Here is a 21,497-nt window from a genome sequence, read left to right as displayed (position 1 = left end):
TAAATTTTGTATCCCTTTGTTCCTTGCGGGTAACCCAAAAAAACTCCGGGTTTCCCTTTTTCTTCAAATTTGTCTCCTCCGGTGTTGATGTTTTTAAAATAAGCTAAGCATCCGAAGACTCTCAAATGCTCATAATTAGGTTCTTCATTCCAAACAAGTTCGTAAGGGGTCATGTTTTCAATCACCTTCGATGGGAGACGATTTATTATGTATGCAACGGTTAAAATACATTCTCCCCAAAATCTTTTTGGAATATTTGCCTCGAAGCGTAAGGCACGTGCTGTCTTCAGCAAGTGTCTGTGTTTCCTTTCCACAACCCCGTTTTGTTGAGGGGTGTGGGGGCAAGTAGTTTCTACCAAGATTCCGTTTTTCTCATAAAAGGCGATCATGGCGTTGGATGTGAATTCCCCACCGTTATCACACCTAACCCTTTTTATTCGTTTTTCAAATTGAACCTCAACCAGCTTATGAAAATTCATTAGGCATTGACTAGCATCACTCTTGTGTTTTATTAAGAAAACTCACACCGATCTACTATAATCGTCAACGATGGTGAGAAAAAAATTTGCACGTGTGTATGAAGGAACCCGATAGCCTCCCCAAATATCACAATGGATAAGTTCAAAACAGCCAATGGTTTTAATAAAACTCTTTGTAAAAGGGTTACGAACATGTTTGGCCTTAGCACACGAATCACAAAAGACATTGCTAAGTTTAGTAGAATTATTTTTAAAGAGATTGACATTGGAGAGTTTATCCCTTGAAGCATGTCCTAATCTTTTATGCCATGTGTCTGTGGTGACAATCATCGCTTGTCTTCCTTTCTTGAACATGTCCATGAGATACAACCCCCCTTGGCACCTACCCGATCCAATCAAGCTCCTCATTCGAAGCCCCTGCATGACAAAAAAAGGTAGGGAAAAAGGTTACAACACATTTGAGATCTTTGCAAATTTTGCTAACAGAAAGGAGGTTATGTTTAGAATTAGGGATATAAAGAACCCCTTTTAATTTTTCTCCCCCTGGCAACCAAAAAATCTCCATTTTCCTCAACAGGAATGGTATCGCCATTTGGTATGACGATAGGAGCTTCATTTGAGATTCCCTTCTTATTTTTAAGAAGATTGGATTTGTAAATTATGTTTTCGGTGCAATCTGTGTCAACAACCCATACATCGTCCCTATTACCTGTCATGTTGGCCTCGGGTTTTGTCTCACCATTATTGCTCAAACTCGAAAAGAACTTCATAACTCTTGGTATTGTTCTTCATTTAATCCGGGTATGGAGCTTGCTTGGGTGTTAACACATGCAGCTTTTGGTTTTGTCTTGTCGTCTCTCTTCCCAGGCCACCAATCGGGATAACCAACTAGTTTGAAACACCCTTCTCGTTTGTGCCCGTTCCTTCCACAAAAAGTGCATTCATCATCTTGCTTGTTTTCTTTTTCTTGTTTGGCCGTGTGCTTCCCCTTCGCTGGTCTGAAATCACGTTTCTGGAAGGCTTTGAATGCAGCTGGTTCTGGAGTGGATTGGTTCTCAAGTGATATGGCCCTTTGTCTTTCATCTTTTGTCACCATGTGATAAGCCGTCCCTAGAGTAGGAACGGGTTTTGTTGCTAAGATTTGGGTCCTGATAACACTGAAATCGTTGTCTAGGCCCATAAGAAACTCATAAAGTTATTGTTTCTCAAGATGAGCGGTGATTTTCTTTCCTAGTTCACACATACATTTGTTACATGAACAACATGGAAAAGCAAAAATTGAATGAGACCCGTCCCATAATGACCTGAGATGGGTGTAGTAGGTCGAAACGCTGCTGCCCTCTCGATGTGTAGCGGCGATCTTCTGCTTTAGTTCATAAGCCCTCAATGCACTTTCTTTTCCAAATCTTTCTTTCAGGTCTGACCAAATCTCTAATGATGTGTTGGCGTATTTCATGCTGTCACGTATGCCTTTCTCCATGGCTGTGGTAAGCCACCCCTTTATCATTGCATCGCACCTCATCCATGGTTTGTATTCTGGAGACGAAGGATGCAGGTAGTATGGCGATGAGAAGTCAATGGTGCTAGATCCACCTTTGTCGCCTTCGTTTCCGGTCATGATGCTGGGATCAATTGATTTTAAAACCGCTCTGATACCATCTAGAAATCAATGGTGCACAAAACAGGAGAATAAAACTTTTTTTTGATTGATTTTTCATACATCGATTACAACAAGAGAGACAAAATAAATAAGCTAAACAATCACAAAAAAAAAAAAAGATAATTGATTGACCAATATTTAAGGAGGGAATATATGGACGAAAATAGAGAATCCCATAGAATCTGGGTTGAGTTATAGATTTCTTATGATCTATCAAATACTAGTCTGTTAGTTTCCAGATAGTTTTGTGCTCTTGTTTTCTATTTGATTTGTTAATATAGTTGGTCCTAATGATCCTCCTGAGTCTTCCAATAAAACTGAAGTTATTGATTTTGATGATCCGTATATCTCCATCCATCTGATAATACAATAACTATAATAAATTTTAAGCTTAATGGAACTGAAAATTATAGGATTTGGAAAAGTTCTATGACCAAGGGCTCTAAAAGCTCATAATAAAATTGGTTATATTGATGGTACTGTGGTTAAAGATAAAATTGATAATTCTACGGGTCTTAAATGGGACAGAGTTAATGTCATTGTCCGTTCTTAGATTCACAATTTTATATCTAAATCCATTTATGTTGGTCATGTTTGTTATGAATTTGCAATTGATATTTGGAATTAACTAAATGAAACTTACTTTAAGGCCGATGGTTCTGTGGTTTTTAAATTGCACCAACGTATTAATTCTTTAACACAAAGTGGTTTGTCTATGTCCGATTATTATAATAAATTTAATGGTCTTTGGAAAGGGTTTGACGGTTTAACTAATTATATTGAATGTGTTTATGATGCTACAACTCAATTTAATAATCATTCAAAACTAATGTAGTTTTTAAGTGGTCTTGGTGATTCTTTGAATCAAGTAAAGAGTCACATTCTGATTATGGAACCATTGCCAAATGTTAAAAATGTTTTTTCTATTGTGTCAAGAGAAGAGTCAAATCAGAAACATGGCTCTATCTCTAGTATTGTAAATAAAGGCCAGTCGTCTACTTTTGTTGGAAAGGTTAATGATACTAAAAAATTTAAAGGAAGAAATCAAAATTTACAATGTAAACATTATGGTCTTAAAGGTCATACTATTGAAAAATGTTACAAACTTATTGGTTTTCCAAAAGATTGTAAACCTAGAAATGATTTTAACAAATCTTTTGTGAGTGTTCCTATTGTAGCCTCTCATGTTAGTGATGTTCGTAGTACTTCTTCTGATAAGTTGGATCAGAATTTTCTCACAAGTGAGCAGTATTCCAAAATTGTTTCTCTTTTGAATGAAAAAAGGGACACATAAGGAAGTATCTGGTAGTGCCAATATGGCAGTTATCTTGTAACAATGTTTTTAGTAATAAAATAACCAGTGGGTTGTTGATTTTGGAGATGGTCAAAATATGATAGTTGATGAATCACAACTCCATGACATTGTTGATGTTTCTAAGCTTAATCTTAAAGTTGATCATCCAAATGGATCAACTGCTAAGATTGATAAGATTGGAAATATGAACAAGTATGGATCTTCAGGATGTTTTTTTGTTCATGATTTTCACGTTAATCTTCTATCTGTTCATAAAATTTGTAGAGATAATAAATGTAAAGTTGTTTTTAATGAACATAATTGTGTCATCTAGGATTCACTGTCTAAGGAGACTGTGGAGACTGATAATGAAACTGGAGGTCAATACGACCTCTTATTTGTCTAAGTCTTCTCTTTGTTATGTGTCAAAGCTCACTTGGCATAATAGACTTGGACATCTTGCTGATCACGCATTAAATGTCATTAAACCCTCTTTAAATTTTGATAATGGGTCTATTCCTCCATGTGAGGTTTGTCACAAAGCAAAGCAAACAAGAGACCCTTTTCCATTAAGTGAACATAAAACAAGTAAACTTGGTGAGTTAGTTCATTTAGATGTCTGGGTCCTTATAGATTTGTTGCTTCTGAAAGTTTTTGATATTTTGTGTTCTTGAGTGTAGAATAGGGAGAGTTTTGTAGTAAGGAGAATTGTATTGAGAGTGAGAGAATCTGTAGTGGGTTTTCGTTTGTATGTAATGAAAATCAACTGGTTCTTATAATAAACGGGTTGTTGATGTGAGTGTAAACCTACTTGGGTGTGAACCTGCCATGAGTAGCTGTACCACCCTCTTTAGTTGACAAATGAATCCCTCCTTTGTTGACAATAAGAACTCAAATGGCAACTTCGTATGTTCACATAATGAACACAATAAATGGTAGCAGTAGTAATTGTAGGCTTGTTTAAGTATAAATAGAGGCTCTAACCTCAGTTGTAAGACACCACAAACAGAAAGTGTAGTGTGTAATACTTAGAGTGAGTATTAGAGGGTTGTTTCTTTTTCTTGTAATATTGAGCGTGTAAGCTCTTCTCTTTTGTTCTAGTTCTGAATAAAAGTGTGTTTCAACCCCAACAAGTGGTATCAGAGCTTGGTTAAGCTCCGGAGGAAGCATTCTTTGTTTTTTGGTCGAAAATTTTTTGTCTCAAAAACAATTTCGGAGTACACCGTTGGAAAGGTCTCGTTCTGAGGATTCCGAAAATATATTTTTTTTAAATTTTTTGACCACCGGAAGGCCTCCAAATCACCGGTCAAAGTTGGTCAAATCTGCCGGAAAAGTCGCCGGAAAAACCAGGGTTCGCCGGAGAAGACGACACTGTAGCAAGCACTGTAGCAGTGACATCAGCAGTGACGTCAGCAGCTGACCAAAGTTCTGGAAATTGCAGTTTAGCCCCTGTTTTTCCGGAAAGTGCAATTTAGCCCCTGTTTTTCAGAAAAATTACAATTTTGGTCTCGTTTTTAAGAAAAATTTCAATTTAGCCCCTGTTTTACTTCTATAAAAGTTCTGTTTGCCCCCTGAACTTCTGAAAAGTTCATATTGGTCCCCGTACTTCAAAAAAAAATATTCTTACTCGTGTATGCCCAAGTATATGCCAAGAATGACTACACCAACCTCGTCATCTTCTCAAGCCGGAGTTGAAAGTTTTCAAAGGACCGGGAAAGACGGTAGCGTTACGTTACACTATCCAATGCTCACGAAGATGAACTACGCGGTGTGGGCCATAAAAATGCGAGTGAATTTACAAGCACAAGGAGTATGGGATGTAATTAAAAATGCAGAAACGGACGAACGTAAAGATCGGATGGCTCTTGTGGCTATTTATCAAGCAATTCCAGAGGACGTACTTCTGATGTTAGCTGAGAAGGACACAGCTAAAGAAGCATGGGAAACGCTCAAGATGATGCACATGGGAGCCGATCGGGTCAAGGAGGCTAAAGCTCAAACCTTGAGAAGTGACTTCGAGGTGATCCGGATGAAAGACAGTGAATCGGTAGATGATTTTTCCATGAGATTGAATACTATCGTAACCGGTATTCGATCTCTAGGTGAAAAGATTGAAGAAATTACGGTTGTGAAGAAGTTTTTGCGATCCGTACCGATACGATTTATACAAATCGTAACATCGATCGAGCAATTCGGAGATTTGAAGAATATGACGGTGGAAGAAGTTGTGGGTCGTCTTAAGACCCATGAAGAGAGACTTCGAAGCTATGGAGAAAAAGAAGAAGGACCTTCTCTATTGCTTACACATGCCGAGTGGGCATCTCATTCGAAGCAAACTGGCGAGAGAAACTCGTCAAACACTTCAAGAGGACGAGGAGGACATGGTAACCGAGGCCGTGGACGAGGCCGAGGTCGTGGACGTGGCCAAGGAGGTGGTCGCGAGTACAATACAAATCGGAATGACCATAATCCTTCTCAAAAGGATAAATGTAAAATCAAATGCTTTACTTGTGAACAATTTGGTCATTATGCTTCGGAGTGTCCAAACAAGAATCGAGGTGAGGAGGCAAACCTCACTCAAGCCAACGAAGAAGAGCCTATTTTAATGATGGCAACCTCACAAGAATATGCACACAAAAAAGTGTCTCTAAGAGAGAAGATTTGTGTTAATCTTCTTGCATCGGGAGAAAGTCGAGTCGAGTCTGAGGTATGGTATCTCGACAACGGTGCTAGCAATCACATGACTGGAGACCGCTCAAAATTTCGCGAACTAGATGAGCACGTTACGGGCCATGTGAAATTTGGGGATGGTTCGACCGTCGCTATTTTGGGAAAAGGGTCGATTTTATTCGATAGCAAAAATGGCGACCAAAGACTCCTTAATGAGGTATATTTCATTCCAAGTCTAAAAAACAATATTATTAGTTTTGGACAAATGACTGAGGAAGGGAGTCGGGTCATAATGGATGGGTCGGATCTGACATTGTTTGACAGAAACAAAACTCTACTTTTGAGAGTTAAACGATCCCCAAACCGGTTATATAAAACTCCTTTAAGGACCGGTAGACCGACTTGTCTTTTAGCAACAAAAGACGAACCAGCTTGGATATGGCATTCTAGACTCGGTCATGTTAACTTTCTCGCCTTAAAGAAGTTGTCTGAAAAGAATATGGCAATCGGAGTCCCAAAGATTGAGCACCCAAACCAAGTATGTGAAGGGTGCGTTCTTTCCAAACAAACCCGAATTCCTTTCCCGGATCATGCAGTTTTTCGGGCTCAAAAACCTCTACAACTTGTTCATGCGGACTTATGTGGTCCGATCACACCTACGTCTGTTGGAGGGAGTAAATATTTTCTCCTTTTAGTAGACGATTTTAGCCGGTGGATGTGGGTTTACATGCTATCGGAGAAGTCTCAAGCCTTGAGCGCTTTCAAACGGTTCAAGTTGATGGTTGAAAAGAATTCGGGTTATAAAATAAAGACACTTCGAACGGACCGAGGGGGAGAGTTCACTTCAAAAGAATTCTCATTATTTTGTGAAGAAAATGGTATTCAAAGGCATCTTACGACACCATATTCGCCTCAACAGAACGGAGTTGTAGAAAGGCGAAATCGGACCGTTATGGACATGGCAAGAAGTCTGCTCAAAGGTAGAAATGTTCCGGGAGAGTTTTGGGGAGAAGCGGTTAGACATGCAGTTTATCTTCTCAACCGCCTGCCAACAAAAGTACTTCCCGACAAGACGCCTTATGAAACGTGGTTTGGCAAAAAGCCCAACCTTGAACATCTAAAAGTTTTTGGTTGTGTTGCTTTTGCTAAACTTGTAGGTGGTCACTTGAAGAAGCTTGATGATCGAAGTAAGAAGATGGTGTATTTAGGTGTGGAAGATGGAACTAAAGGCAACCGTTTGTTTGATCCGCAAGACCGAAAGTTGCGAGTTAGTCGCGATGTTGTTTTTGACGAAAAAGAAGAATGGAATTGGTACAAAAACAAAGAAGAAGAGATGGCGACTCCTAAGACCTTTACCATAATTGAACCACAACCCCAAATACACCTCGAAACACCTCAAAATGACCCCGAAATCAATCCGGAACAACCAAACAGCCCAGGAATCGATGCTATCCAAGTTGGACAACCATATGTTGAATTTAACGAGCCTGAACCAGCTCCACATACTCCTGTCTCAGCCCCGTTTTCTTCAACCTCGCCCCATATGGAAAGCCCTTCTAGTGAGATTGGGCCAAGGGGATTGCGTCCGTTAACCGATATTTATTCTGAAACCGAAAATGTGTTCCTTGAACCCGGAGAATTGTTGATGATTGCAGCGGATCAACCCTTGAATTTTAAAGAGGCGGTAACCTCTAAGGCATGGCAGGAGGCTATGCAAACAGAGTTGGATGCAATCGAGAAGAACAAGACATGGCAACTTACCGATTTGCCATCCGGACACAAAGCAATCGGTTTGAAATGGGTGTTTAAAGTGAAGAAAGACAACTTGGGAAAAGTGGTGAAGCATAAAGCTCGACTTGTAGCAAAAGGATTTGTACAAAAGGAAGGAGTCGACTTTGATGAAGTTTTTGCACCGGTAGCACGACTTGACACCGTAAGGCTCATTCTTGCCTTAGCAGCTCAACATGGGTGGGTTGTCCACCATCTCGATGTCAAATCGGCTTTTCTCAATGGAGATCTCAAAGAGGAGGTTTATGTCACCCAACCAGAAGGATATGTTGATAAAGCAAACAGTCACAAGGTGTTCAAGCTTTATAAAGCTCTTTATGGTCTACGACAAGCTCCTCGAGCTTGGAACATTCTTTTGGATAAAAGCTTAAAAAGGCTTGGTTTTACAAAAAGTTCACAAGACCCAGCTGTTTACAAAAGGAACTCAAAAGACAAAATTCTTATTGTTGGTGTCTATGTTGATGACTTGATCATTACCGGGTCGAACACTAATGATGTTGTCGAATTCAAAGAACAAATGAAGAAAAAATTCGAAATGAGTGACTTGGGATTACTTTCTTACTACCTTGGAATCGAAGTTTCGCAAAAGAAGTGGGGAAGATTTTAGAGCAATTTGGGTTGCTGGATTGCAATCCGACAACGTCACCAATGGAACCTAAGTTGAAGGTTAAGAAGGATGAAGATGGTGAAAAAGTTGATCCAACTGAATATAGGCGAGTGGTAGGTTGTTTGAGGTACTTGACTCACACTCGACCGGACTTGTCATTTTCAGTTGGAATTGCAAGTCGTTTCATGGAGGAACCAACCACTTTACATTTCCAAGTTGTGAAACACATCTTGCGATACGTAAAAGGAACTGTTGATTATGGAATCAACTATGGAAGAGGTCGTGAAATTGAAGATTTGGTTGGTTTTACCGATAGTGATCTTGGAGGTGACCCTGTTGATAGCAAGAGCACAAGTGGAATGATTTTCTATCTGGGAAGGAATGCGATAACTTGGCAATCCCAAAAGCAAAAGACTGTTGCTTTGTCCACGTGTGAAGCCGAGTTCATGGCAGCTACAACAGCAGCATGTCAAGCCATTTGGCTTGCTAATCTCGTGAAGGAGCTCACAGGACATCATATTATGCCTATCACCTTATATGTCGATAACAAGTCAGTAATCGCATTGATGAAAAATCATGTGTTTCATGGTCGAAGAAAACACATTGACATTCGTTATCACTTCATACGAGAATGTGTTGAACGTGGGCAAATTATAGTGGAATATGTCAACTCGAAGGATCAACGGGCGGACATCTTTACAAAGGCTTTAGCATACGTGAAACATGGTGAAATGTGAAACATGATCGGAGTGACGAATCTCGAGCCAAGTTAGGTTTAAGGGGGAGAATGTGAGTGTAAACCTACTTGGGTGTGAACCTGCCATGAGTAGCTGTACCACCCTCTTTAGTTGACAAATGAATCCCTCCTTTGTTGACAATAAGAACTCAAATGGCAACTTCGTATGTTCACATAATGAACACAATAAATGGTAGCAGTAGTAATTGTAGGCTTGTTTAAGTATAAATAGAGGCTCTAACCTCAGTTGTAAGACACCACAAACAGAGAGTGTAGTGTGTAATACTTAGAGTGAGTATTAGAGGGTTGTTTCTTTTTCTTGTAATATTGAGCGTGTAAGCTCTTCTCTTTTGTTCTAGTTCTGAATAAAAGTGTGTTTCAACCCGAACAGTTGATGTTGTGTATGTTTAGTTTGTTTTCTTATTAGGGAGAAATCGTCATAGGGTAGAGATTGGAATCATGATACCCCCCTACTATGAAATCCTATATCCGCGCCGGGTGAGCATGGGTTGTTTAGCCTTTCACATGTGATTTGCATGACTAGGCTCTTTAACCCAGTCCAATTAGATGTACCATGGATTTAATATATTTATGGCTAATCGAAGATGGTAACTTAGGATTCCAAACATTTTTTTTTCATTAGACAGTGATTTTCAAAGATGATGCATAGTGCTTTACAAAAACTGTAAAGCCAAAGTAAATTAATATAGTCTTGGTCTTCTCCACCTACTAACGGTTTTGAACACCACAAGATTCCAAATATATGAAGCTCTGCAAAAATAAAATGAAAGCACAGAGGTTATGTTGATGGGTCGTAGGGTCCTCATTTGTCTTGGTAACAGCCAAAAAAAAAGAGTAAATTTAAAAGCCAGAAATTCTTGTACTCCTAAATTTAGTACCAAATTAAAATGAACTCTCGTATTGCTTTCCTCTTTTCTACTCTTGTTATTTTTCTGATTACCGCCTCCATTTCTGCTTCCAATGATGGTGGTAATGAGACCGATTATCAAGCTCTGTTGCAGTTCAAGTCAATGATCATGAATGAAGAAGGTCTAAGCTCATGGAACACTTCCTTTCATTTCTGTGATTGGAGTGGTGTTTCATGTCGGAAACAGAATAAAAGAGTCACTGCTCTAGTACTGAATTCACAAGGCCTACACGGCTCGTTGTCTCCTTATCTAGGGAACCTCAGCTTCCTTCGTGATCTTTATCTCAAGAATAACAGTTTTCAAGGTACGATCCCTCATGAACTCGGTCGTCTATCCAAGCTACGTTTTCTCCAACTTGGCTACAATAAATTCAACGGAGTCATTCCAACTAACCTGTCCCATTGTTCTAACCTTGAAGAGCTTGGACTCTATGCTAACAAGCTAGTTGGAAGCATACCCGAAGAGATCAGTTTCCTCTCCAAACTTACTTATCTTTCAGTTTATGATAATAACTTAACCGGTGGAATCCCGCCTGTTTTGGGGAATATAACATCAATGGAACTGTTCTCTGCTACAAGAAATCCGTTGGGTGGGAGCATTCCTGACACCTTAGGAAATTGGAAAATTTTAACAGAATTTTACCCTGGTGCTTGTACTTATCTGGAACCATCCCTCATTCCATTTTTAACCTCTCACTCCTAACTAATTTTTCCTCGCCTGTCAATCAGCTTACTGGTAGTCTTCCTTCAGCCATAGGTGAAATGCTCCCTCATCTTGAGTTCCTTCAATTACGCGGTAACAAACTGACCGGACCTATTCCACCCTCCATATCTACCTGTTCGAAGTTAAAATTTCTTGAATTGATGGATAACAATTTTAGGGGGAGGCTGAAAATTGACTTTGCAAAACTAAAAGATATATATTTTGTATCCTTGGGTAATAACATCTATGGATTTGGAGAAGCTGACGATATGAAGTTTATTGATACTTTGAAGAACTGCAGCAGAATAAAGGTGTTACATCTTAGTAACTGCAATTTTCAAGGAGTGCTGCCCACATCAATTGGTAATCTTTCTGATCAACTAAGTATTCTAAGTTTGGATGGAAATGATATATATGGAAACCTCCCTTCAAGTATAGGTAATCTGGTCGGCTTGATCGGTTTCTCTTTAACAGAAAACCAATTTATAGGAAAAATCACCTCCACCATTGGTAAGCTTCAAAACCTACAAGAAGCTTATTTATATAACAACCAATTTTCAGGGCCAATTCCAGATGCCATCGGGAACTTATCATTGTTGACTGGCCTTTGGTTAAATTCCAACAGATTGGAAGGACATATTCCATCAAGCCTGGGAAATTGTCATCATCTATTGGAGTTACACCTTGACGATAATAAACTCAGTGGAAAAATACCTACTCAACTTCTTCAACTTACATCTCTAACCATCATACTAAATCTTTCTCAAAACAACCTGTCTGGGTCACTTCCAGTAGAGGTTGGCGACCTCAAGATGTTGACTTATTTGGATTTATCTCATAATAATTTATCAGGTAAGATTCCTAATACCATTGGTAGTTGCACTAGCCTTTCATTTTTATCCCTCAAATGCAACTTGTTTCAAGGCATTGTATCACCAGCATTAAGTTCTATGAAAGGAGTTTCGACCCTCGATCTTTCTCATAATAATTTATCAGGCCAAATTCCTCGATTCTCAGAACAGTTCTCATTTGAATATGTAAACCTATCATTTAATGATTTTGAGGGTGAAGTACCGGTGCTAGGAGTTTTTGCCAATGCAAGGAAATTCTCTGTTTTGGGGAATAGCAGGCTTTGTGGTGGCTTGGCTGAGCTTGGGTTACCAAAATGCAAAGAGACAGAAAAACATCAAAAAAGGTTTCCTTTGTTCGTCATACTCATTCTAATTGCATCCACACTTTTCACTATATTATATTTTGCATTTGTTTTAAGTAAGCAAAGGAAGAGTCACCCGTCTTAATCATCGGGAGAAGAACGGTTCATGAAAGTATCATACAGTCAACTTCTCAAGGCTACCAATGGATTCTCCGAAGCCAATTTGATTGGCGAGGGTGGGTTTGGTTCTGTTTACAAAGGAGTCCTTGATGATCATGATGGTAGAATTGTTGCAGTCAAAGTTATACATCTGCAAAACCGAGGTGCCCACAGAAGCTTTAAAGCGGAGTGTGAAGCATGGCAGAGTATTCGACACCGGAATCTGTTGAAGATAATAACTTCATGTTCAAGTTGTTGTAAAATACGACGGATCCAAATTGACTTAAATAATATTAGCTCAATGCGGAATGGGATCAAAATTTATCAAAGCGTAATAATTACAACGTAATACGAATAAAATAAATAGAATAGAGACACAGGAATTTACGTGGAAACCCAAATCGGGAAAAAACCACGGGCGGAGGAAGCCGAGAAACAATTCACTATAATTTGCAGTGTTTACAGGGATTATGAAAGAGATTACAAATAGAGTGGGAGAGCTAAAATATACGGTGGTGTATCAGAATATATATATATATATATATATATATATATATATATATATATGTGTGTAATGCTTTACTATATATATATATATATATATATATATATATATATATATATATATATATATATATATATTTGATTTGGTTCGTGGGTTTTTTTTTTTTCAAGCCTTCTGGCTTAGGCTATTTATAGCCAAAAGAGAACATATGAAAAGAAAAGAAAAAGCCGTCCATAATTGTAGGCGAAGAAGAAGTTAGGCGCCCCACATGTAACTTACCGTCCATTCTCATTTTCAATTTCACACTTATATTACTATTCATAGTCAAACTATGAATAGTAAATGATAAGTTACAGAAATAACCCCTGAACTATTTGTCACTTGCTAATTTTGGAGGCAACTTTTCCACAATCTCCACCTTGACGTCAAAATTAAGCAAGTCATGCTTTACGATTAGTCAAAACATATAGCTCATCAAACTCTAAAACTTCCATAAGAACCTGCAAATTTTATATAGAGAAAATTTTTTTCCGAAAAATAAATAATACTTCCTCCACCTACGAGCCTTCAGGCTCAACTGCGATCAGAAACACCCGCCATGTCCAAACATAATTTGAACTTGGCTATAGGAAGACTTTTAGTGAACATATCAGCGGGATTATAATCTGTATGAATCTTGTCCACAACACAATCACCTTTTTCAATGATATCCCGCACAAAATGATAACGAATATCAATATGCTTTGTTCGGTCATGAAACATTTGATCTTTACTCAAGAAGATAGCACTCTGGTTGTCACAGAAAACTGTGGTCACCTTTATTCTATCATCGAGTTCTCCAAATAACCCCTTCAACCAGATATCTTCCTTAACTGCTTCTGTAATCGCCATGTACTCTGCCTCGGTAGAAGACAGGGCAACTGTAGACTGTAACTGGGCTTTCCAACTAACAGCACAACCATTTAGAGTAAACACATACCCTGTAATTGATCTTCATTTATCCAAATCTTTGCCATAATCTGAATCAACATATCCGAACACCCCAGTGTTAGATTTACCAAAACTTAAACACATAGAAGACGTACCGCGTAAATAACGAAAAATCCATTGTACTGCTTTCCAGTGTTCTTTCCCCGGGTTCGCCATGTATCTACTAACCATGCTAACAGCATAAGCCAAATCAGGGCGCGTGCAGATCATAGCATACATCAAAGATCCAACAGCACTAGAGTATGGAACACGTGCCATGTAAGCCATATCAGTCTCATTAGTAGGACTCAAAGCGGATGATAGCTTGAAATGAGCTGCAAAAGGTGTGTTGACAAACTTTGCTTCGTGCATACTGAAGCGTCTTAGGACTTTCTCAATATAACTTTTCTGAGAAAGATGCAAGATCCTAGACTTCCTGTCACGAATAATTTCCATACCTAAAATCTTTTTGGCAGCTCCTAAGTCCTTCATTTCAAATTCAGCTTTCAACTGGTCTTTTAACTTCTGAATCTCCTTCATATCTTTCGCTGCAATCAACATGTCATCCACGTACAAGAGTAAGTAGATCTTTGAACCATTGTCACCTTTCTTGAAATAAACGCAGCTATCATAGGTGCACCTGCTGAATTTGTGACTGGTCATGAAAGAATCGAACCTCTTGTACCATTGTCTAGGAGACTGCTTGAGGCCATAAAGAGATTTATTCAACTTGCATACGTAGTTCTCCTTTCCAGGAACTACAAAACCTTCAGGTTGTTGCATAAAAATCTCTTCCTCAAGCTCACCATTTAGGAAAGCTGTAGTGACATCAAGTTGTTCTAACTCAAAATCATTAGAAGCAACCAACCCCAACAATACACGAATGGAAGTATGTTTGACAACTGGGGAATAAATTTCAGTGTAATCAATACCAGGAATCTGACTGTAGCCTTTAGCTACTAACCGAGCTTTGTATCTTGGTTTATCATTTAGGTTGACAGGTTCCTTGAGCTTGTAGACCCACTTGCATTTAACTGGTCTCTTCCCTTTCGGAATAGGAACTAAATTCCAAGTACTGTTTCGCTGCAAGGATTCCATCTCATTTTGCATAGCGAGCATCCAATCATTTGAGTCTTCAGATTTGATAGCCTCGTCATAATTTGCAGGCTCCGTTGCAGACTCAATATTATCAGCAACAATAAAAGCATAGGCAACCAAATCAGATTCAGCATACCTCTTCGGAGGAATAATCTGTCTTCTCGGTCTATCTCTTGCAATGCTTGGAGTAGTAGCTTGTGGTTGTGAAGGTGTTGAATCTTCACCAACAACATGCTCATCCGACGAAGAAGAATCTTGATGCTGATTTGTACTCTGATTAGTGGTAGGTGAAGTAGGAAGCTCCACCTCCATTTGAGCATTCTCTTTATTTGCTTCGGATGATACATCTGATGCATCTGTTCTTTTAGAAGAGTCAGCAACTGGTTGAAATATAGCAGACTCATCAAAAGTAACATCTCTTGAGATGATAATTTTCTTCAAATCAAAGCTCCATAACTTGTAACCCTTTACACCTTGATTGTACCCAAGAAAAACGCATTTGATTGCTCTTGGTTCTAGCTTCCCATTGTCAACCCGTGCATATGCTGGACATCCGAATGGTTTTAAATCTGAATAATTTGCAGGTTTACCGGACCATAATTCAAACGGAGTTTTCTTCTCGATTGCTCGTGACGGTGATCGGTTGATAACATAGCAAGCAGTCGAAGCAGCCTCCGCCCAAAAAGACTTTGGCAATTTGGAATTAGAAAGCATACACCAGACCTTCTCCATAATGGTGCGATTCATCCTTTCAGCTACACCATTTTGTTGAGGTGAATAGACTACTGTGCGATGTCGAGTAATGCCTTCCTTTTGACAATAGACATTAAACTCTTCTGAGCAAAACTCAAGTCCATTATCCGTACGAAGATACTTTACCACCAGACCTGATTGCTTTTCAACCTGAACTTTCCAATTTCTGAAGGTAGAGAAAACGTCTCCTTTATTTTTTAAGAAGAAAGACCACACCATCCTGGAGAAATCATCAATAATAGTGAGCATATAAATAGCTCCACCTTTTGAAGAAACTCGAGCCGGTCCCCACAAATCCGAGTGAACATAATCAAGTGGTCCTTTCGTTGTATGGATACCACTTGCAAACCTCACTCGTTTTGCCTTGCCATATACACAGTCTTCACAGAAATCCAAATCAACAATCTTTTGTTGACCAAGTAAACCTCTTCGACTCAATTTTGACATGCCTTGAAAACTCATATGGCCGAGTCGAAGGTGCCAAAGACGGGACTGATCTGGATCATAAAAAAACTTTGACACAACAGCAGCATCACTCGAAATTGTTTGCCCGTCAAGAAAGTAAAGATCTGAGGTTTTTCGTTCGGCTCTCAGTTTGTCGGAACCGTCTTTGAATACCCTGAGAACTCCACCTTTACCAGCAAACTCGTATCCCTTTTTGTCAAAGGAACTGAGAGATAACAAGTTTCTTCTGAGGTCAGGAACATATCTAACATCCCCCATGGTTCGAATAACTCCGTCAAACATACGGATCCTGACTGAACCATGTCCAAGAACTGGACATGTAGTATTGTTACCCATCAACACATAGCCCTGGTTAACCTTTTCAAATGTGTAAAACCAACTTTTGTTGTGACACATATGAAAAGTACAACCAGAGTCGAGTATCCAATCACCAGTGGAATCCAGTTTATCTGAATAAACTGTCAAAAGTTCTCCAATACCTTCGACCTCAGCTAGATCGGCTTCACCCGAAGTGCTAGCTTGTTTACCATTTGCTGCCGTCTTCTCTTTTTCTTTATTCTTCAACTTGAAGCATTCTTCAAGCACATGTCCCTTCTTGTGACAATAGTTGCAAAACTTTCGTTTGCCTTTTGACTTGGATCTGGTTCTGTTGGAAGATTGAGAAGTTCTACTTCTCTCTGTTGTTCTTCCTCTGGCATTCAAACCTTCGGCTTTAGCATCACTTGAACCACCACCAGTAATATGCTTCATCTTCTCTTTTGAATCCAAAGCTGTATAGACTTCATCTAAAACTAGAGTGTCACGGCTATAGATAATAGTATCACGAAAATGGCTATAGGATTCTGGCAACGACGATAGTAAGAATAGAGCCAAGTCTTCATCTTCATACTGAACATCCATATTCTCTAAGTTATTTACTAACTCTTTAAATGTGGATATATGTTCAGTTAAAGAGCCTCCTTCAATCATCTTGAGATTGAACAACCGTTGCTTCAAATGCAACTTGTTTGGTAAGCTCTTGGTCATCAACAGTTGTTCCAACTTTAGCCATAAAGAAGCCGCTGACGTTTCTTTTAGAACATCTTGCAAAACATCGTTTGACAAGTGCAAACGAATTTGGGATAAACCCTTCAGATCTTTCATCTCCTTTTCTTCTTCGGTCCATGTATCGGGCATCTTATTGAAACCCAAGAGCGCCTTGTGTAAATCCATCTGAATGAGAATGTCTCTCATCTTTACTTGCCACAACGGAAATCGGGTGTTACGATCCAGTAGTGGAATATCGTATTTTACCGAAGACATGATTAATTACTTGATAAAATAATCCCAACGAGCTAATATCACAACCCGGATGCTCTGATACCAATTGTTGTAAAATACGACGGATCCAAATTGACTTAAATAATATTAGCTCAATGCGGAATGGGATCAAAAATTATCAAAGCGTAATAATCACAACGTAATACGAATAAAATAAATAGAATAGAGACACAGGAATTTACGTGGAAACCCAAATCGGGAAAAAACCACGGGCGGAGGAAGCCGAGAAACAATTCACTATAATTTACAGTGTTTACAGGAATTATGAAAGAGATTACAAATAGAGTGGGAGAGCTAAAATATACGGTGGTGTATCAGAATATATATATATATGTGTAATGCTTTACTATACATATATATATATATATATATATATATATATATATATATATATATATATATATTGATTTGGTTCGTGGGGGTTTTTTTTTTTTCAAGCCTTCTGACTTAGGCTATTTATAGCCAAAAGAGAACATATGAAAAGGAAAGAAAAAGTCGTCCATAATTGTAGGCGAAGAAGAAGTTAGGCGCCCCACATGTAACTTACCGTCCATTCTCATTTTCAATTTCACACTTATATTACTATTCATAGTCAAACTATGAATAGTAAATGATAAGTTACAGAAATAACCCCTGAACTATTTGTCACTTGCTAATTTTGGAGGCAACTTTTCCACACAAGTGTTGACTTTCAAGGCAATGATTTCAAAGCTTTGATATACGAGTTCATGCCCAATGGGAGTTTACATGATTGGTTGCACTCAAGTGCAAGTAATTCCAGGTTCAACCTTCTTCAAAGAATAAATATTCTCATTGATGTCGCATATGCACTCGATTATCTTCACAATCACTGTCTCCCAAGCATCGTTCATTGTGACCTAAAGCCTAGCAACATTCTACTTGACGATGATATGGTGGCCCATGTTGGAGACTTTGGTTTAGCTCGATTTCTTGGAACAAATTCAAACAAAAACAGCACAAGTGGCATTAGAGGAACAATTGGGTATGCACCTCCAGGTAAAGTCCATTTATTCCCACATGCTCATATTTATTTGTAGTATATTACCTTTTATTAAAGTAATTGCTTATAAGTTCAGAGTATGGTGTTGGGAGTGAGATGACGAGTAGTGGGGATGTCTATAGTTTTGGAATATTATTATTGGAGGTGATGACAGGGAAGAGGCCCACAGACAACATCTTTAATGAAAGCCTTAACCTTCGTAAGTTTGCAGACATGGCCTTGCCGGACCATGTAACAAATGTCATTGATGACGACCTGCAGAATTTTCTTCAAGAGGATGCTATTGCTACAAAACATACAATAGAAAATGCAAAGAAAATGGAGGAATGTTTGGCTTCAATTATCAAGCTTGGAGTATCATGCTCCGTGGATTCCCCACCACAACGGATAAATATCGCAAATGTTGTCCATGAGTTGCAGCATATTTTAAATACACTTTAAAATATGTGAGGTATCATGTTAATAAATAGTGTGTATTGATTGTTAAATATGGATGTATATTGAGTATTTGGAGAATCTTGTATTTTGATGGTATAAAATATGAAATAAATTGATTGAATGCCTTATTTTGAAAATATGGTGGTCTTTTACAAAAATTAACTTTTGGGTTCATTTGAAAGAATGAAATTTTTGGGGGGTCATGTTGTAAATCTTAGAAGTTTGAAGATGTGTGCACGGTGTTTATATGAAATCAAGTATAGTGAGGATCTTAAAAGAATTCAAGTACAAATTGAGTAATTATTAAACATTAAGAACCATTTCTGTGCAGAAATCGATTGGATTAGGGTTGTGGAATTGATTAAGAGATAGAGTTCGTGGTCAAAGGTTTGAGGTATGTGCAACGTGTTTATATGGACCGATTCCATAATCCATTAGATTCCACCCACACCCACACCACAAAATTCCAAAATCCATGGCCTTCCCGTTTTCAATTTCGTTCCCAAGCATATGTTTGTGGCGTTTATATGGTTTTTTAGTTTGCATGAATTCGTTGGACTTCTCATCACCATATATCAAGTTCTGAAAATTTTCAATTTCGTTCCCAAGCACATGTTTGTGGCGTTTATGTGGTTTTTTGATTTGCATGAATTCGTTGGACTTCTCATCACCATATATCAAGTTCTGAAGAAAGAAAATGAATGGGCAGGGGTTATATATGTTGATGGGACGTGGGGTCCTCAATTTGGATAAGGAATTAATGAGTTTGTGGATGACGTTGATTTTACTATTACATTAACATGCAAACCTTGGGATAAATTTAAAAACCAGCAATGCTAGAGATCAGATCGCAGTAACACTGATTTGCGGCAAATAGAAGTTAGTCTTTTGATGAGGTAAATTGGATAGGTATAAACAAAAGGGAAGACATGCTGACAAGGTACTGACCGAGGGTTCTAAAGCTTAGTCATCATTTGTGTCCAAAAACCATCACTAACCCATTGCTATCAGTTTCTTCCATAGTATTTCACAATCTTTTAAGTATTAAAAATATAAAATGGAACTATTTCATCTGAAAGATATTAAGTTCGTCCCACCTTAACAACAACTACCACATGCTACAAAGGGCGTTTTCAAGTGTAAAACTATATTTAGGTCAAAATCTGACTAATTTGACAACAAAATCCCAGATTTTATAAATTTCAAAAAGATAATGATTCATATCCCTTCATAATCATTGTACTCCTATCACATTACATCATCTTTCAAATTTCAACAAAAAATTTCGATTAACAATAAGTTAGGTGTTGTTTGTTTTTTGGAAGCGAAAATTCAAAAAGTCTACGGACCACCTCTGCAACCTTCTGCAGTAGAAGAGGTGGACCAAAAGGCTGCAACTTGAATAAGAAGTTTGTTTGTTTTTTAACCTATGCAGACTGTTGCAATAAACTGAAATTTAAATAAATTATTTTTACAAAATTAAAAAAGTTTTTCAAAACAAAAAATTTAATAATTTTAGTCTTGAACATTGAAATTAAATTCATTACATTTTTTATAAAAACATTCAATACTATTAAATACTATTTACAAATTAAATGAATTAACATTAAAATCACATTGTTTTAGCTAAATAACGTCCTTATGAATTGCTTCAAACTCCTCTTGATTTGTAGCTCCTTCACAAAAACTTGATTCAACACTTGGAGCTAGGGCTGTTCACTATTTGGATAAAACAGAATTGTCCAATTGGACTATTTGGTTCGGATATTCGGATTTTTGGATTGGTTTTCAACAAAACCGAATTATTATTTTGTATTTCGGATTGGTTTGGTTTATAAAATAAGAACCGAATAATCCAAAAAGGCTGAATAACAATTTATTATGTATTTATTTTTAATATATCTATAATTATTTATTAATTTAATAATTTGTTTTTTCAAATAAGTTCAAAAAGTTTTACCTAATAAAAAACATTAATATATACTTTCTCTCAATAGTTTTTTATCTATTAAATATTAAACTATAATATACCTTCTTAGTAGTTGTTTATAAATTTTAAATCACAACTAAATAATTTGTTTTTGCTTCTTCTATAAAAATTAGATAATATTATAATTATATGTCGTTTTAAAATGTTTTGGTTTTTGAAAACCGAATTATAAAACCGATCCAACCAAATTGTAATTAGATCGGATCGGATTTGAATTTAGTTTGAACTATTCGGATCCATATTTTGAAAACTGAAATCAATTTGGATTTACTTCATTCGATCGGATCAAACCGATCCATCCAAACGAACACCCCTACTTGGAGTAACATTCTCTTGGCTCCTCTTTGCCTTTGATTCACCTGCTTCACAAATACAAGTATGATTTCAAAGAACATAAATAAATCACATTTTTATCGGCATACTTCTAATTACAAGCATATACCATTTGACCATTTTTATTTGTTACTAGAGATGTGCAAGACCAAACGAAATGCTATTAACTTAAACTTCAATATTCTCTTAAGTATTTCATCGAGCACCTGTAGTGCACAACTTGTTTCCCTCTTAAATTATTACCACTAGATGTATATTATCCATCCCACTGTTTAGACATCCAATTCAGTAAAGAAATGAAACATATACATGGTTTGAAGCAAATCAGAATAACAAAAATCAGACTTTTCATTGACATGCATCAAATCAAAATAAACTTACAAGAAAATCAGCATAAACTTGACCGCATAAACATATAAATGTTGCTG

The 21,497-nt window shown here is 37.7% G+C and overlaps 3 protein-coding genes and 1 pseudogene across 3 annotated transcripts; 3 read left to right on the top strand and 1 right to left on the bottom strand.

Moving 5' to 3' along the window:
* Positions 1–1,245: 1,245 nt before the first annotated feature.
* On the bottom strand, positions 1,246–2,097 carry LOC145158609 (uncharacterized). The gene is made up of 2 exons (XM_079077482.1): positions 1,725–2,097; positions 1,246–1,649 (listed from the first exon to the last, which is right to left on the bottom strand). Exons 1-2 carry the CDS (start codon positions 2,095–2,097, stop codon positions 1,246–1,248), a joined length of 777 nt encoding a protein of 258 aa, XP_078933608.1.
* A 6,442-nt stretch (positions 2,098–8,539) lies between these two features.
* LOC145158608 (secreted RxLR effector protein 161 pseudogene) lies at positions 8,540–9,235 on the top strand (annotated as a pseudogene).
* A 901-nt stretch (positions 9,236–10,136) lies between these two features.
* LOC145157079 (uncharacterized) lies at positions 10,137–12,424 on the top strand. The gene is made up of 2 exons (XM_079076222.1): positions 10,137–12,060; positions 12,136–12,424. Exons 1-2 carry the CDS (start codon positions 10,925–10,927, stop codon positions 12,161–12,163), a joined length of 1,164 nt encoding a protein of 387 aa, XP_078932348.1. The 5' UTR covers positions 10,137–10,924; the 3' UTR covers positions 12,164–12,424.
* Positions 12,425–17,971: 5,547 nt separating this feature from the next.
* LOC145157080 (receptor kinase-like protein Xa21) lies at positions 17,972–18,835 on the top strand. Its single transcript, XM_079076224.1, has 2 exons — positions 17,972–18,304; positions 18,385–18,835. The coding sequence occupies exons 1-2, from the start codon at positions 18,016–18,018 to the stop codon at positions 18,747–18,749; spliced, it is 654 nt and encodes a 217-aa protein (XP_078932350.1). The 5' UTR covers positions 17,972–18,015; the 3' UTR covers positions 18,750–18,835.
* The last annotated feature ends 2,662 nt before the right edge of the window (positions 18,836–21,497 follow it).

This window comes from Lactuca virosa, chromosome 2 (assembly GCF_052849685.1).
Source record: "Lactuca virosa cultivar CGN04683 chromosome 2, Lactuca_virosa_CGN04683_v6, whole genome shotgun sequence".
In the NCBI taxonomy this organism is placed as follows: domain Eukaryota; kingdom Viridiplantae; phylum Streptophyta; class Magnoliopsida; order Asterales; family Asteraceae; genus Lactuca; species Lactuca virosa.
Note: the sequence above shows the minus strand (reverse complement) of the source record. Positions and strands in the feature narration are given on the sequence as shown.